Source organism: Hemiscyllium ocellatum, chromosome 42, assembly GCF_020745735.1.
Source record: "Hemiscyllium ocellatum isolate sHemOce1 chromosome 42, sHemOce1.pat.X.cur, whole genome shotgun sequence".
NCBI lineage: Eukaryota > Metazoa > Chordata > Chondrichthyes > Orectolobiformes > Hemiscylliidae > Hemiscyllium > Hemiscyllium ocellatum.
The window spans coordinates 33,835,966-33,854,630 of NC_083442.1; the positions used below are offsets into that span (position 1 = coordinate 33,835,966).

An 18,665-nucleotide genomic window follows, 5' to 3' on the forward strand; every position below is an offset into this window, starting at 1 on the left:
TAGGAAGAACTACCCTTACTTAAGGGTGAGAAACCAGATGCAATTATCCTACAGCCCGACTCTCCTGATGAAACATGATGTTTCTATCTGTCCAGCATTGCCCCATTTCCCCAGAGTCTCTCGGGATTTCAGGCTCCTGTTGTGAGCAGTTCAGGGAGAAGCATCATGGGATGGGAATAAAAAACCCTAATTAAATTTTCTTTCAACTGGACCATTGGGTTTCCAATTGACTTTGGGAAGGTGGGGCATCTAGAGGGTGGCCATGTTGAGCAATCACTGGTGGGAGAGAGGGGCTGGAGGTCTGGGAGGTGATGTGGTGGTACTTATAGGAAGATAACTGATGAGCGTTGTCGACCATCATTAAAATTAACTGCACTTGGAAGAGCCACCATGAGTCGGTCAACAATAATCACTCTTTGAAATGATCAAAGGCTTGTGCTGCCTCCTGATGGTGCACGGAATGGTGACAGGAGGGCAGAGTTGGTCAGCAACAAATGTTTGCTAGCACCAGTGTTGAACAGTAATAGAGTCACAAATCTCGATGCAGTGTGAGGGACAGTTTTCTAAAACAATGCATTGTGTTCAACCAGGGATCGGGCTGTTTCGGATGTAATGAGGAAAGTTTAATAAAGGATTTCTGAGTAAAAGATCCGTCATGAAATAGTCACCATAACATTATAGGGTGGGACGTTGACTCAGTAGGGCGGCACGGTGGCTCAGTGGTTAGCACTGTTGCCTCACAGCACCAGGGTCCCAGGTTCGATTCCAATCTCGGGCAACTGTCTGTGTGGAGTTTGCACATTCTCCCCATGTCTGCGTGGGTTTCCTCCGGGTGCTCCGGTTTCCTCCCTCAATCACAAAGATGTGCAAGTCAGGTGAATTGGCCATGCTACATTGTCCATGGTGTTAGGTGCATTAAAGAGAAATGGGTCTGGGTGGGTTACTCTTTGGAGGGTCAGTGTGGACTGGTTGGTTCAAAGGGCTTGTTTCCACGCTGTAGGGAATCTAATCTAATCTAATTTAGCATTTAGAATGTAGCTTCAGAGTGAGTAACCTGGGTTGGTAATAATTGTGCTAAGCTTAAATAAGGGTAATTATAAAGGAATGAGGGTTATGTTGGCTGGAGTGGAGTGGGAAAGGACCAAAGCAGACATTTAACAAAACAGGTGATAACTCACAAAGATATATCCCAGTGGATACTAGGAAGGGAGCAAACTGACCATGGTTAACCAGGGAAATTAAGGATATTAATCCAATTGAACGTGGAATAATAGTATGTCAAGGCTCCATAGTAAGCAGAGGATTAGGCAAGTTATAAAACCTGACTAAAAGATGACAAAAACCTAACAAAGGCTGCAAATAAACTGGTTATAAACTTCCAAGTAATATCAAAACATGAAAGAAAAATAGCAATTGCTGGAGAAACTCAGCAGGTCTGGCAGCATCTGTGGGAAGAAAGCAGAGTTAGCGTTTTGAAATCAGTGAGTCTTCATGAGAACTCAGCTGTGTGTGGATGGCATAACAAACCTGAGAGGCAGTGTGTTTACATTAACACCCAGGGAAACCTGATCAGACACTGACGGCTGGGCGTCTTCTTCCAGGAAAATGTGTCCAGCAACAGACTGGGTGGCTGGCTTCAAGGTTAAAGTTGATGCAGGAAACAGAACACTGACATTTATAAAGCACGTTTCACTTTTAACCTTAACGTACTTTACAGCCAATAATGTATAGCTTTAAGGAGAAAGTGAGGACTGCAGATGCTGGAGATCAGAGCTGAAAATGTGTTGCTGGAAAAGCGCAGCAGGTCAGGCAGCATCCAAGGAGCAGGAGAATCGACGTTTCGGGCATGAGCCCTTCGGAGGAATAGAGCTTCTTCAAGGAAGGCATCCTTGCAAGAGGATTCGCAGTAGGTTAAAATCTTCGAGGAGGAAGTGAGGACTGCAGATGCTCATGCTCGAAACGTCGATTCTCCTGCTCCTTGGATGCTGCCTGACCTGCTGCGCTTTTCCAGCAACACATTTTCAGCAATGTATAGCTTTAGTAATGTAGGAAACGCCACAGCCAGCTCCCACACACAACAGTGCAATTATGACCTGAGAGTTGGTCGTGGTGTGACGTTGGGTTGAAGAATAATTACTGGAGAACTCTTCTGCTTGTCTTCAAAACACTGACCGCGGGATCTTTAACACTCACCTGAGAAGGGTCTCAGTTTGAAGTCACATCTGAACGATGGTACCTCTGACAGTGCAGGACTCCCTCAAAGGGTCACTAGAGTGTCAGCCTAGATTTGTGTGCTTAAATGTGGGGAGTGGGATTTGAACCTAGAATCTTGTGATTTGGGATGATTGTGCTCCCCACTGAGCCATGACCAACATTCATGCAGAGAGATTCAAGTAGCTTCTGTCGAAGCTGGCAGGATGTGTATTAAGTTTGGGGAGGGGTGACAAAAAGAGGTCAATCAATTGGACAGCTTCTGCCTTGCTGTCCGCTTCCTCAGAAGGTGCCAGCTCCGTTACTCATCAACGGGAGATTCCAAGCTGGGAGTGCACTGCAACCCACTATGAGTCTCCTGCATACAGCAGCCAGGAGTCACTGTCCTCACTGACTTAGCACAACTGCCACTTTACCCAAGACCTCACACTGTGACCAAGTTGAGAGATTTCACAAACTTACAGTTGACTTTATTTACATTTCCCTGGATCTCAGCTTGTGTCAGGAGCTCTTCATAAACATCTCTCTCTTCCTGAGGGCTCCCAGGCACATCCTTAAAAAAAACAGAATCACAGCAGACATTTCAGTTCCCTGTTCCTTTCCGGGTTTCTGGAACGCACCAACCCCCTCTGCCACCTGTCTACAAAAAGCTGTTCATTCTACATGGGCCGGGCCCAGGATCCTTCCGACACAGTCATCTTGGTTCTGGTGCACTCTGACGCTCAGGGCAGGATAGCTACCACCCTCTGCAGTTACAGCCACAGCAATGGTGGTGATTCTTAAACAGCATGTGAAATGGTGTGGCCTGACACTGAGGGAACACTGAGGCCTTGGACTGACATGGTTCAAAGTGGCAGCTCAGCACCACCTTCTCCAGGGCATTTGAGAACTGGCAATGAATCCCGCTCTTGCCAGCAACACTCACGTTCCAAACATGAATAACAAAAACAGGAAGGTTCAGGTAATGTGAACAGAGGCGGAGGTAAGTGTAAGAGAATCCTCCAGCATCTGCTTCAGCTCCTCTTAAGGAACTGCATGATGCTGATTAATAGGGAAGAGGGTAAGTCAGCTAATCTCCCACACCAGTCCCACATAAACACATACTGTCCACTGCCTCCTTTTACAGAGACACCCTCTACCCCTTTACTTGTTGATGCCCACCTTATTCCGGGCGTTTGCCACTTTCTCGTGCTTGGCAGCACTCAAGGTGTTCTGATACTGCACACTTTGTGTTGAGTCCAAGTTGAGTAGCATAGCATTGGGGTTCTGCATTGCTGCCAGGGTCTCTGCTGGAATTCCCTTCTCAATGGCATCATTGATGGCAATGACAGCTGCATGCACTGTGGGAAAGGGCAGAAAACCTTAATTAGCAGATTGTCAGCTTTTAAAACCATAGTCGGAGATTTGTCTTCCATAAATCCATCCTTTCCCCCGTTCACTGACTATCTCGATTTTAAAACTTTCATTTAAATTCCTCCCTGGTCACATTCCCTCACTATGTCCGGAACCTCCTACAGGACCACAACCCTCCGAGATATTGGTGCTCTGGTCTCAGGAGCATCCTTGATTTGCATTGTTTCGCTATTGGTGGCTGTGCCTTCAGCTGCCTGGGCTCCAAGCTCTGGAATTCCCTCCTTAAATCTCCCCACCTTCCTCTCTCTCTCTCTCTCCACTTCCTTCAACATGCTCCTAAAAACCTCACAGTTGGACGGTATTGATCACCTGTTCTTACATTTTGTCATGTGGCTTGGTGTCAGATTTGTTTGATGTATCTACCTGTGGAACACCTCAGGACCTTTCGTTATTGTTGGAGGTGCTCCACCTCACACAGTACAATTCCACAGACAATGACCTTTTGACGTGTGGTTTTCAGCTCACACCCATGAGTTTGGGTTCAAGGCTAAGGAGAAAACACGGTCAAGAACTGTCTTCAGGTTTGGTCTTCTTTATGACATTATTTATGACATATTAAAACTAAAGAGTACAATACCTGCTATTCAGAGATACACCAGGCACCAACCTGTTACTTTACTCAGACTTTTCCACAAACTACCATGACGGACAATGGGTCTATTCCCCAAGATTCTCTGGACATGTGATTAACATTCGTGTGACGAGACTTCTGGCTGCTACCCAGCTCTCCCCGTGTTCTCTCTCCCTCTCCTTTCTCATTTCTGCCCACACTGTTTTATTTTTACGCAGTGACATCATCACAAGGGTATTGCAGGATACTTGAGGTCTGGCTCAGCCAACTTCCCCCAAAAGGGGCCACTCGTTGTGGGAGAACCTGGACATTGAGAGTGTCACAGTTCACATCAATCCCGTCCTCGGCCATCACCGAAACACACCTCACCCAGTGCAAGGTAAAGCTTTGCCATTCGGAACAAAAACCAATTTTGACCTTCTCCCTCTCCCCCCAGTGGTGTGTCTGTTATTTGTTGACCTGCTGTCCCAACTGGGATTGAGAAATACAGTCAGGACAACAGACTGAAAATATAACAGGACGCCAACTCTCAGGATCCAAAGCTCAACATCACTTACAGGCAGCTTCATCCACTGATAGCTCATTGGCCAAAATTCCCCCGATCTTACTGAACGCAGGCATCTGAATCCCATATTTTTCCAGTTCTGTCTTCATGTTGTTAATCTCCTCCTCTGAAACCGAAAAGAGAAAAGCAGGATTTAGGCACTGAGTCTGACAGTGTCCTTACCCTGGAATCCCAGTGCCCACCCCCAGCTCTGTCCTCCCTGCCCTCTTGCCCCTTTCTTGGACCCACTCGCCCATCCCTCACTCTCTTGCCAACTCTTTGTTTAAATGAACTAAAAGGAAGGAAGTAGGAGAGGGACTAGCAGGAGGTCATTGTACACATTGGTACCAACGACATAGGATGGGAAAAGGATAAGATCCTGAAGGGAGAATATAGAGAGTTAGTTAGGAATTTAAAAAGGAGATCATCGAGAGTAGTGATGTCGAGATTACTCCTGGTGCTATTGGCGAGTGAGGGTAGGAACAGGAGGATAAAGCAGATGGAAGCATAGCTGAGGAGCTGGTGTATGGGAGAAGGATTCACATTTTTGGATCATTGGAATCTCTTCTGGGGTAGAAGTGACCTGTACAAGAAGGACGGATTGCACCTGAGTTGGAAGGGGATTAATGTACTGGCAGGGAAATTGACTCGAGCTGCTTGGGAGGATTTATAATACTGGGGGATGGGGGGGGGGGGGGGGGGGGGGTGGAGGTGGGATCCAGGGAGATACTGAGAAAAGAGATCAATCTGAGACTGGTATTGTTGACAAAAAAAGTGAGTCAAACAGCCAGGAACAAAGCAGAGAAGAGGTAGAACTGATAAATTAAACTGCATTTATTTCAATGCAAGAGGTCTAACTGGGAAGGCAGATGAACTCAGGGCATGGTTAGGAACATGGGACTGGGATGTCATAGAAATTACAGAAACATGGCTCAGGGATGGGCAGGACTGGCAGCTTAATGTTCCAGGGTACAAATGCTACAGGAAGGATAGAAAGGGAGGCAAGGGAGGAAGGGGAGTGGCATTTTTGATAAGGGATAGCATTACAGCTGTGCTGAGGGAAGATATTCCCAGGAATACATCTAGGGAAGTTCTTTGGGTGGAACTGAGAAATAAATTCCTTGTTGGAATTGTATTATAGACCCCCTAATAGTCAGAGGGAAATTGAGAGCTTTGGGGCCAGTGACCATAATTCTACTAGTATTAAAATAGTGATGGAAAAGGATAGACCAGATATAACAGTTGAAGTTCTAAATGGGAGGAAGGCTAATTTTGATGGTATTCGGTAAGAACTTTGAAAAGCTGATTGGGCGCAGATATTCGCAGGTAAAGGGATGGCGGAAAATGGGAAGCCTTCAAAAATGAGATAACAAGAGTCCAGAGACAATATATTCCTGTTAGGGTGAAAGGAAAGGCTGGTAGGTGTAGGGGATGCTGGATGACGACAGAAATTGAGGGTTTGGTTTAGAAAAAGAAGGAAGCATATGTCATTCCTGAAGAAGGGCTCATGCCCGAAACGTTGATTCTCCTGCTCCTTGGATGCTGCCTGACCTGCTGCGCTTTTCCAGCAACACATTTTCAGCATATGTCAGGTATAGACAGGATAGATCGAGTGAATCCTTGGCAGAGTATAAAGGGAGTAGGAGCATACCTAAGGAGGAAATCAGGAGGGCAAAAAGGGGAAGTGAGATAGCTTTGGCAAATACAGTTAAGGAGAATCCAAAGGGTTTTTACAAATACACTAAGGACAAAAGGGTAACTAGGGAGAGAATAGGGCTCCTCAAAGGTCAGCAAGGCGGCCTTTGTGTGGAGCCACAGGAGATGGGACAGATACTAAACGAGTATTTTGTATCAGCATTTACTGTGGAGAAGGATATGGAAGATATAGAATGTAGGGAAATAGATGGTGACACTTGAAAAATGTCAATGTTAAGAGGAGGAAGTGCTGGATGTCTTGAAACGCATAAAAGTGGATAAATCCCCAGGACCTAATCAGGTGTACCCCAGAACTCTGTGGGAAGCTAGAGAAGTGATTGCTGGGTCTCTTGCTGAGATATTTGTATCATCGATAGTCACAGGTGAGGTGCCAGAAGACTGGAGGTTGGCTAACGAGGTACTATTATTTAAGAAGGGTGGTAAGGACAAGCCAGGGAACTATAGACCTGTGAGCCTGACCTCGGTGGTGGGCAAGTTGCTGGGGGGAATGCTGAGGGACAGGATGTACATGTATTTGGAAAGGCAAGGACTGATTAGGGATAGTCAACATGGCTTTGTGCGTGGGAAATCATGTCTCACAAACTTGATTGAGTTTTTTGAAGAAATAACAAAGAAGATTGATGAGAGCAGAGACATAGACATGATCCATATGAACTTCAGTAAGGTGTTCAACAAGGTTCCCCATGGGAGACTGATTAGCAAGGTTATATCTCATGGAATACAGGGAGAAGTAGCCATTTGGATACAGAACTGGTTTAAAGGTAGAAGACAGAGGGTGGTGGTGGAGGGTTGTTTTTCAGACTGGAGGCCTGTGACCAGTGGAGTGCCACAAGGATCGGTGCTGGGTTCTCTACTTTTTTCCATTTACATAAATGATTTGGATGCAAACATAAGAGGTACAGTTAGTAAGTTTGCAGATGACACCAAAATTGGACAACGAGAAGGTTACCTCAGATCACACCAGGATCTTGACCAGATGGATCAATGGGCTGACAAGTGGCAGATGGAGTTTAATTAGATAAATGCGCAGTGCTGCATTTTGGGAAAGCAAATCTTAGCAGGACTTATATACTTAATGGTTAAAGTCCTAGGGAGCGTTGCTGAACAAAGAGATCTTGGAGTGCAGGTTTATAGCTCCTTGAAAGTAGAGTCACAGATAGATAGGATAGTGAAGAAGGTATCTGGTATGCTTTCCTTTATTGGTCAGAGTATTGAGTACAGGAGTTGGGAGGTCATGTTGTGGCTGCCCAGGATATTGGTTAGGCCACTGTTGAAATACTGCATGCGATTCTGGTCTCCTTCATATTGGGAGCAGGTTGAAGGATGTTGTGAAACTTGAACAGGTTCAGAAAAGATTTACAACGATGTTGCCAGTGTTGGAGGATCTGAGCTACAGGGGGAGGCTGAACAGGCTGGGGCTGTTTTCCCTGGAGTGTCGAAGGCTGAGGACTAACCTCAGAGGTTTATAAAATCATGAGGGACATGGTTAAGATAAATAGACAAAGTTTTTTCTCTGGAGTGGGGGAGTCCAGAACTAGAGGGCATAGGTTTAGGGTGAGAGGGGAAAGATATAAAAGAGACCTAAGGGGCAACATTTTCATGCAGAGTGTGGTATGTGTATGGAATGAGCTGCCAGAGGAAGTAGTGGTGGCTGGTACAATTGCAACACTTAAAAGGCATCTGAATGGGTATATGAATAGGGAGGGTTCAGAGGGATATGGGCCAAGTGCAGGCAGGTGGGACTAGATTAGATTAGGATATCTGGTCAGCACGGACATTTTGCACTGAAAGGTCTGTTTTCCGTGCCGTACACCTCTATGACCCTGAGTGGAGTTTCTGGGGATTCACGGAAATACTGCCTTGTCGTTGGAGTAGGTACGTGACGAGAGTGAGCCGAAAAGAAAATGCGCTCATGGTTTTGTCCTCTAAAGGGCTTTCCTTCTCCCAGAGAAATTTATGATTGGAAAATTACTCATTCCCTAAAATCTCTTATTTTCCTCTTCACTGGACTTGGCTGTTTGGAATATTCCCAGCTCCCTGAATAACAGGACCTCCTTTAAAGAGCAGGAGCAAAGATTGGGACATTGCACAGTTGGCAGAAGGGTCAGGCTTGACAAACAAACAGGCTTGTTCATTTACAATTTAATAGATTTACATAAAATTAGTTTCCAGGAAGCCCCAAGTCCCTGCAATGTTATTTGTTGTGTTTGGCTTTGTAGAAACAATTCTGTACACGGCTTTGACAATAGAATTGATTGGCTCTGGTACAAGATTTGAGAGCACTCTTGGACTTGGTGTTTGGTAACTGCTATCTGTGTTTTGCATGTTTGCTGCCAAATGATTAGCCAGACTTGATTAAAGTCTGTGCACTGGAAACAACTGTTAAGATAGCAGTTCTTTTGCTCAGAAAATCAGATTATCTATTTCCTACCTCCTCATGTGAAGGCGCCGACACTTGCTGAGTTATGTTGCACAAGATGTAGGAACAGAAACAGGCCATTCAGCCAATCAAGTCTGCCCCACAATTCAATGAGATTACGGCTGATCTGATAATCCCCAACTAGACTTTTCCTGCCTTTTCCCCACAAGTCTTAATTCCCTTCCTGATTAAAAACCTCAGTCTTGAATATAGTTAACAACACAGCCTCAACAGCGGCGGTCAAAATTCCTGAAATTCATTACCTTCTGAGAGAAGAAAATCCTCATCTCTGTCTTCAATCTCCTTACTCTGAGGTGATGCCTTCTAGTCCTAGTCTCTCCCAGATAAGGGAAACAAACTGTCCACACTGACTGTCAAGTCTCTTAAGAACCCTCAATGCTTCAATAAGGCTGTCTCTTATTCTTCAAAACTCCACTGAGTACAGGCTCAATTTACTCAACCTCTTCTTATAAGAAAGTCCCTCAACATCCAGGATCAACCTTGTGAACCTTACTTGGTCCGTCTCCAATGCCAATGCATCTTTGCCGAAATAAGGAGCCCAAAGGTGTTCCCAGTATTGCAGCTGTGGCATGACTAGTGCCTTGTATCGTTTTAGGGAAATGCTATTTGCTTTTATATTCCACTCCCTTGTAGTAAAGGCTAACGTTTCATTTGGCTTCCCTATTGCCAGCTGTACTTGGGCATGAGCATTTTGTGATTCACCCATGAGGAGTCCCCAGTCCCTCAGCTGTAGCTTCCTCTATGTAAATAATATTCTGCTCCTTTACATATGCTGTAATGCCTTTGGGTTACTCTCCGAAATAGTCTCCTGTGGGTCTGGACAGTGTGTATGGAGGACAGGGAGACCTCTAGGACTCAGTCAGATGCCACCCTCCTCCCAACCCCAAATATGGCCTGTCTGTACTTTCCAAAGGAACACTCACTGTAGCTGGGAATGGAAACCCGAGCTGAATTTCCTCTTCCCGGTCCAGAAGCTGTCAGCAATTGTGGCAGCCAACAGGCGGGGTCAGCACAGAAGCCTGGCAACTCAATCTTACTGCCCAGGAGATGAGGTCAGCTCCCTTCTACATAGCTCCCCAGCTGTCTGGAACCACTGCAGTTTCAGCAGAGAGAGAGAGAGACAGAGAGACAGAGAGAGAGGGACCAGACAGAGAGAGAGAGAGAGAGAGGGGGAGATGGGGAAGAGAGGGGGAAGAGAGGGGGAGAGAGAGAGAGAGGAGAGAGAGAGGCAGAGAGAGAGGGGAGAGAGAGAGAAAGAGAGACAGAGAGCGCGAAAGAGAGAGGAGACAGAGAGAGAGAGACAGAAAGAGAGAGACAGAGAGTAGAGAGAGAGAGAGAGAGTGTGAGTGTGTGAGAGAGAGAGAGATAGAGGGAGAGTGTGCGAGAGAGAGAGTGAAAGCGGCGGGGAGAGAGAGAGAGAGAGAGAGCCAGAGAAAGACAGAAAGCAGGGGCAGCCATTTAGCCCATTGTGTGTGTGCTGGCAGCAGCAGTTCACCTGGAGCTCTCGGAGCTCCCTGTTCTCTCCTGCTTTCCCCTGAGACAGGGATTCCCATTGCCTGATAGCGAGGGATCACGTTGGCCTCAGTTTTCCTGCAGGTTGGGAAGTGTGTGGAAAATATGATCAACTTGCTCTCCCAAACTGACCAGACAATCTATTGGTCAAGATGTAAAGATATTCCCTGCTCTTTGGTGGGAGCAGATGGAATTCTGATTTTCATGTCTTGTGTGAACATTGGCACCTCCTACCATGCTGCACTCCCTCAGTCTAACACTTGGAGTCTGGACACTCATGTTTTTGGAGTGGAGTTTCAATCAACAACTGTCAGGGCCAAGAGTGCTCTCGTGTGGAGTCACAGCAATCCCCAGTAATCTGGGTGTACTGGACACACTCCCCACTCACTCTCTGAAGGATGGTTCATAACAAAAGCTTTAACAACATAATCATTCATCAACCTACACTTGGCACATGAACAACACCCCCTCCACCCCCCCACAAAGCCCTCCCAGGGCTCTCATGTAGACAGGGTTCTGATGTTCTCTTGTAACACCAGGCTGATAGTGTGCCCCAAAGATGTGGGGCTGGGCTCTCCTTCCATACACTCCTTGTGAACCCAGGTGTCATGGACTGCAGGTCACTCTGGGAGAATTAACCAAACCATCCTCGTGTTTGTGACCAGCTGACAAGCAACCCCCGGAACAATAAACCCCATCCTGCTGCCTTCCCCCAGGGCCCTGGATCTCCCTCCTCAGAGATCTCTGGTGTTGTCAGTAACTCCCAGCAGGTACCAATGCTGGCTGGCACACATGGCAGCACCCACATGCACTGCCCCCCTCTGGGATCCAACACCCCACCAGAACAAACAGGTGCAGTCACCCACAAACCCAACACATCACATATAGTGTATACACTGCAGAACTCTGAATTCACAATCTGTAGACCATCTCTGTGTCCATCAACATCTCTTACTATAATGTACCCTGTTTATCAGCCCCCGTGTAACACAGAGACATAACTCAGAGTTACATGAGCATTATAATGTGGTAGCAAACAACAGTCACTATTTGACAAAGATTTTCAGTCGATTAAATTGAACCATCCTCACCTGTGAAAGCAACTTTTCCATAAAGATCCTGAATCTGTGGAGCCAATCCCAGTTTAAAGAGGTACAAGCTGCCAAAGGAATGGAGAGGATAAATCAATGAAGATCTGAGCACAGTGCAGTGACAATAATACCTCCCTCTTCCATCCACCAAACCTGTACCCACCCTGTCCTCAAAGGTCTACTGTAGGCCTCAGTATCACACTGGCCACTGTTCATAAGAGAGAGAGAGACAGACGGAGATACAGTGATTAAATGATAAGGGAAAGTTTTTTTAGATTAGATTCCCTACAATATGGAAACAGGCCATTTGGCCCAACAAGTCCACACTGACCCTCTGAAGAGTAACTCACCCAACATTTCCCTCTAACTAATGCACCTAACACTATGGGCAATTTAGCAAATCTGACCTGAACATCTTTGAACTGTGGGAGGAAACTGGAGCACCCAGAGGAAACTCACACAAACATGGGGAGAATGTGCAAACTCCACACAGACAGTCGCCTGAGACTGGAATTGAACCTGGGACCCTGGCACTGTGAGGCTGCAGGGCTACCCACTGAGCCACCGTGCTGCCACCAACGCTTCCCAGAATTTAGACAGTTATTTGTTGAAAATGTTCAAAATGTTAAAGGGATTGATAGATTCGGTAGAGAGAAAATAATTCCATTGATTAGCAAATCTATGACTTGGCGATGTGGTCTAGAGACTGGAGGCAGATCTTTCAGAGTGTGATGAGTGGCACCTCATTCTCCTGGGAAGTTGAGCTCAGGTCTGTGCTCTATTTTAATTTGGTCCTTTTTCTCTCTGTTCTAATATTTCACAGGACACAGCCATCTTACTGCCCATCGTTAATTACCCTTGAACCTAATGGCTTACTGGGTCAGTTAAGAGACAACCAGACGGCTACAACTGCAGTCACACAGAGACCAGACTGGGTAAGGATGACAGATTCCCTTTCCGAAAGGACATTAAGGAACCAGATGGGATTTTACATCAATTCAGATTCATTAATTGGATTTCAATTCAATTCCATCATCTCCATGGTTGGATTTGAAAGCAGTCCCAGAGCATTAGTCTCTGGATTACAAATCTAGTGAGATTACTGTTACCTTATTATACACATTTGCACCAATTACATGGGCACTTGCTTATCCTAAATCTGAATATTAAAACTTCTCATTGCTGTTTTCATATCCCTCCACGGCTTCAGCAGTCCCTATCTCTACAAACCCTTCCACCCTCCATCTCCTTCATCCCTCCCTATCTCTGTCACCCCCACTAGCCTCTACACCTCTCCCATCTCTGCAACCCCTTCCAGCTCAGAGACCCCTCCCTATCTCTGTAAGCTTCATCAACCCCTATGCCTCTCCCTATCTCCACAATTCCCGCCAGCCCCTACATCCCTCCTTATCTCCATAACCTCCTCCAGCCCCTACACCTCTCCATATCTCTGTAACCCCTCCAGCCCTACACCTCTCCATATCTCTGTAAACCCCTCCGGCCCCTACACCTCTCCCTATCTCTGTAAACCCCTCCAGCCCCTACACCTCTCCCTATCTCTGTAAACCGCTCCAGCCCCTACACCTCTCCATATCTCTGTAAACCCCTCCAGCCCCTACATCACTCTGAGATTCAGACACCTATCTATTTCTAGCCCGTGCAGCATTGTGATTTTCATTGACGGCCATGTTTCAGCCTGAAATCTCCCCTCCTCTCTGTCTGTTCCTGAAGAAATATATTGCTGTCCCTTCTCTATTGCTGGGTCAAAACCTGGAATTCCCTCCCTCAGGGCATTGTGGGAGCACATGGAATTCAGCGGTTCAAGAAGGCAGCTCACCCCACCTTCTTAAGGGGCAACTAAGCCCAGCCAGCTATGCCCATGTCCCATGAATGGATTAACTGAAAAGATGCTCCTTGAGTCAGCTTTTGGCCATTTGATCTGATATTGTTCCTGCAGCTCAGTGCCACCTTCTATTTGTGACCGTCTTGAGAGGCACTTTGGGATATTTTACCATGCCAAAGGAGCTAGATAAATGCAAATTGTTATTGTGTCCTTCCTTTTGAAGCACAGGGTAGCAAGAGAGACAGAGTGAATGGGAGAATTGGAGTCCTATGACAATAGGAAGGGACAAGAGTTCTCGACTGGCAATGCACTTGGCCACAGATTATCCTTGGTGTAACCCCACTTGCGAGAGAGCATTATCAGCCATTTGGCTAATCAGCTTGGTATTTCCTGATTTGAACAATGTGGCCTGGGTCAGGAATAGTTGCAGCACTGGGAAATACTCAGCCGCAGCACAGGAAATGGCTGGATGAGGACACACTGTTCCTTTACAAACTGACTCATTACCACAGCAACTAGCTTCAAGCAGAAACTCTCTGCTTTACGCTACAACTCAAATCATCTCAATGGGTGCCTTCAGCTCAGGGTCTCCATTTAAGGAAGCTGATGAGAGAGTGACCTCCATCACCTGACCTTTCTAATTGGTCCGGGGCTTCCTCAATTGAAGGCCGTCTGGATACTGCCTGTGCCACTCTTCTCAGATCTGACTCTTCCTGTTGCCCGTCCCTCCCCCAACGGAACAGTGATGCCCATTCCGCTCTGGGAAGCAGGTCTGAGCTGCAGAACTATAACACCATAACAGGCCAGGCATGGCTCGGTTACAGATGGCTGCTAACACCCATTAGCACTAGAAACAACAGTAGTGCAGGTTGATGCACCCCTGGTTGAATAATCAGCCCAGGACCTCGAGGCTAACATCTGGTTTGGGTGGATAGTTCACATCAAGGGGCAATACCTGAGAGCGTGGATGCAGTAGATACATCGAGGCATGTTCTTACGGTCATAAATGTCGGTAGTTTCAGGGTAAAAGATCTACGGGAAAAGAAACATGGTATTATTTAATGAAAAACAATGTCAGGCCTGCTTCACTGATCAAAAGTACAAATTTCCTCAGATACTCTTAAGCGTATAAACAGTTCAGAATGTAAACAGACAGAGCAATCAGGACAGCTGTAACCTTGGTCTGACTTTACCCAAAAATTGGAAAGTTAGTCACCCCAACTTGATCTGTCACCTGAAGTACAATTAAACTCTCACTACCTCACTTAGGGTTTGCTGTCATTGGAAACTAGTTCAGGTTGCACAAGCAATGCTACTGGGGCTCAGCTGATCGACTTTCCACACAGTGTTCACTTCTTGCTTCACTCTGATCTCTGCTAACACCCTCCCCATTGTTCTGATCATGCTGTTGATGTTATTAGATCTTGGGCTTGTCAACACACCTTCAGCAATGCCATGGTACAGCCGTTAGTATATTCAAATGCTAACCTTCACCTTTAACGTGCCTGTCTGCATTATATCACAAATGCTGAAACCATCTTAAAATCTCAGGGTCTGGCAAGTAGCTCTGAAATTTTCTGCCTGGGAATCAGAACCTTATGGTTAGTCATAATGATTCGGGTTTGTGTGTGGGGAATGCACAGGCTGCCGTAGAGAAATGTCAATATGGCAAAGGATTTTAAGGCTGAAGAAGAATACAGAGCAAAGATGGGATAAAGCTGTGAGGGATTTGGGATTTGGAAAGAATCAACACAAGCTTTGAAACTGAATATTTCCAGAACAGGAGCCATTGTAGATCACTAAGCCCAGGGGTGATGCATCAGAGCTTGGTGCAAATTCGGATGCGGACAGGAGAAGTTTGGATCAGGTCAAGTTTACAAAGGGCAGAAGATGGGATAACGGGTGGGAGCACAGGGAAACAGTTGCATGTGGAAGTAACAGAGGCATAGGTTAAGCTCTCAGTCCTCAGGTAGGTTGTGGTAGGAGTGGAGATGGACAATTTTTAAAATGTGAAAGTTGGCAGTCTTATTACAGAGAGAAAATGGAGCCAGAGGTTGGCTAGGTGCAGAGGTTATGAACTGTCTGTTTTCAGACACTGAATTACAGTTCACTATCAGGTAGTTATGATGTATATGAATTGAATTAGTTCCTTAAAGAAAACAACTTTTTGAAGCTTCTTACAGACGTAAGAGCAAATTAGCAAAGCAAAAATAACAGGATTCAGACACATTAAAACTAGAACAGCAGCTAACACAATCATCACAGCATCAAATGTAATGTTAATCCAGTCATTTCCAGAGATCAGGAAAGACACAGTGGACAAGAGGATGTGGAGGTTGGACAAGGGATGCATCAAATGTGGGTGTGATGCCTTCACAGTCAAATAGCCTACTAACGAGCAGACTTCTATCTGGGTGAAAAATAGCATAGCAATAACATTCATCACCAGCACATTAAGAGAGGAAAATTTAAATTTGTGAATGCATTTTAAATTAAACTGAGAAGCCTCCATTGGATTTCAAATCCTATGGCTCATATTGGAATCCTTTCAATGAACTAGCTTGAAAATAAAGCCAGCTTGAGGGTGAGTTGTGATGCTGGGCTGAAGCCAAGGTTACTGTGGTCTGAAGGAATCCTAGCAGCTCAGGGCGTGGAGCTAATGCCAGGGCAGGAAGTTTCCATGAAAATGTTTCTGCAACGAACGAGAGAAGGAGAGCAAACAGGAAGAGGTTTAAAACTCTCATCTGCCAACATTGGAAATCTGGGACAAATGCAAAAAATAATGGGAATCAACATTAGTAAAGGGAAGGATTGGAATATCTGTACTTTTACCCAGAATCCTTGCTGTGACTGTTGATTTCTCAACTCAAGCAATGACAGAGTTTATTAACATTCCATCATTGCTGCCTCCTTTGTTTGTACAGAACCAAGATGGTGCCAGAGAACACTCACTGTGAGTAAAACAAAACCTCACCTTTGGCAGCCCAATGTTCGACATTGCATTAAACCACTGGATGGTGTTGTCCGTGTGGCGGAAATGGAGTCCGGTTGCCTGTGTTTCGATGGAAAAACAGAAAACATGAAGGAAATCTCATCTTTTCACTTGCCCTAAACTCCCAATTGAATTGGTTAGCGATTGTCTTGTACTTATGGCCCTTAATTTTGGATTCACTGCCCCCAATTGGAAATTCCATTACAGTGAGAGAAAAAGTCAGCATAGAAAGCCCAGGTGGGCCGTGATCGAGTGAAGTATTGCCCCAGAGTCTTGGCCATGGCACCCTCTGTCTGCTGTGAGTTTCCCTCCCCACCTTGGTGTATGTGTGGTCGAGATTACCTTGTATCTGGTCTGTTCACAGTCGTAGATCTTTTTGAGCGACACTACCTTTGGACTAAAGAAATTGCCAAGTTTAGCAAGATACACTCCGTTTCTCAGCCCCTCCTCAAGTTCTGTTGTTGGAGGGAGCTCCTCATCCAAACATGCTTCCATCCACCTGAAAGACAGAGGAAAAGGGCATCCATTAATTCAGGAATCCAGGGTGAAGATTAAATACTTTCTCCATAAATTTCAATAGAATTCTTAAACCTTTTTTGAGTATCTGATTGTTGATCCTCTGGCTTTGAGGATAGTTCACACCATATTCTGCTTCATGTAGGAACAGACCGTGTCCATACCATACTTTGCTTTTCTCTGGTAAAGATGTAATCTGTGTCCACATAGTTACTTCATCTTCCCTTTGACACAAGGCTCAACTTTACAAAATGTGATAATTCCATTTGGTCTCAGTCATTCTTCTCTAAATTAACTCCAATTGTTTTATAAACATTTGTCTGAAAAATATTCTTAGTTTCCAATCTTCATCTCTGGGCAACAATTCTCTACTTACAACTGGGATAAGGTGGGGTGAGGGAAAATGAGGAAACTGATGAAGTCCACATTGATGCTTGGAGTTGAAGGGTCTTGAGGCGGAAGATGTGGCGTTCTTCCCCCAGGCGTCAGGTGGTGAGGGAGTGGTGGTGAAGGAGGCCCAGGACCTGCATGTCCTCGGCAGAGAGGGAGGGGGAGTTGAAATGTTTGGCCATGGCGTGGTGGGGTTGATTGGTGCAGGTGTCCCGGAGATGTTCTGCAAAGTGCTCTGCAAGAAATTTCCTCTATCCCTAATGTAGAGGAATCCGCATCAGGAGCAACGAATACAATAAATGACATTGGTGGATGTGCAGATGAAACTCTGATGGATGTGGAAGGCTCCTTTGGGGCCTTGGATGGAGGTGAGGGGGGAGGTGTGGGCACAGGTTTTGAAATTCCTGTGGTGGCAGGGGAAGGTGCCAGGAGGGGAGAGTGGGTTGTTTGGGGGGGGGGGGGGGGGGGGGTGGACCTGACCAGGCAGTCGTGGGGGAACGGTCTTTGCAGAAAGCAGATAGGGAAGAGAGGGAAATATATCTCTGGTGGTGGGGTCCTTTTGTAGGTGGCAGAAATATTGGCGGATGATGTAACTTATGCGAAGGTTGGTGGGGTGGAAGGTGAGGACTGGAGGGTTCTATCCTTGTTGCGGTTGGAGGGGTGGGGTTTGAGGGCGGAGGTGTGGGACGTGGATGAGATGCGTTGGAGGACGTTTTCAACCACATGGGCTGGGAAATTGCGGTCTTTAAAAGAAGGAGGCCAGCTGGTGTGTTCTGTGGTGGAAATGGTCCTCCTGGGAGCAGATACAGCGGAGACGGAGGAATTGGGAATATGGGATGGCATTTTTGCAGGAAGTAGGGTGGGAGGAGGTGAAATCCAGGTAGGTGTGGGAGTCGGTGGGTTTGTGAAAAGATATCAGTGTTGAGTCGGTCCTCGTGAATGGAGATGAAGAGATCTAGGAAGGGGAGGGAGGTGTCAGAGATAGTCCAGGTGAATTTGAGGTTGGGGTGGAATGTATTAGTGAAAATGATGAATTGTTCGACCTCCTCGCAGGAGTAAGAGGTGGCACCGATGCAGAGCCACCGATGGTCCTGCCACCCACCCAGTCCTGCCTTTTTTCCTTCATTTTCTTTTATTGAATGAATTTTTCTAATCAACCGTCTGGAGCTGTGGGACATGAATCTGGGCTGCCGGTTTAGGTGTAGGGACACTACCACTGCATCACAAAAGGGTTGTCCCTTTTCCCCTTTATATCAACTCAGTCACTTCATCAGTTCTCCCAGTCACCTGCTTAAACAGAAGCCACATGAAAACTGTCTGAGTCTGGAGAGATCCTGGTTGATTGACATGGGATCCCAAAGAGAGCCAAGACTGATAGGCAGGAGAAAGGAAACAAGAGGAAGGAGAAGGGAACAGGACTTATACA

The 18,665-nt window shown here is 46.1% G+C and overlaps 1 protein-coding gene across 1 annotated transcript in view; it reads right to left on the minus strand.

The window, feature by feature from the left end:
- The window catches only part of iqgap1 (IQ motif containing GTPase activating protein 1), a 116,418-nt gene that overhangs the window by 59,883 nt on the left and 37,870 nt on the right, over window positions 1-18,665 (minus strand). The window contains exons 3-9 of the mRNA XM_060853925.1: window positions 16,676-16,832; window positions 16,316-16,393; window positions 14,297-14,373; window positions 11,499-11,566; window positions 4,753-4,866; window positions 3,373-3,551; window positions 2,674-2,764 (exon numbers count right to left, since the gene is read on the minus strand). Coding sequence (XP_060709908.1) covers window positions 2,674-2,764; window positions 3,373-3,551; window positions 4,753-4,866; window positions 11,499-11,566; window positions 14,297-14,373; window positions 16,316-16,393; window positions 16,676-16,832 — 764 coding nt within the window. The remainder of the gene's footprint in view (window positions 1-2,673; window positions 2,765-3,372; window positions 3,552-4,752; window positions 4,867-11,498; window positions 11,567-14,296; window positions 14,374-16,315; window positions 16,394-16,675; window positions 16,833-18,665) is intronic.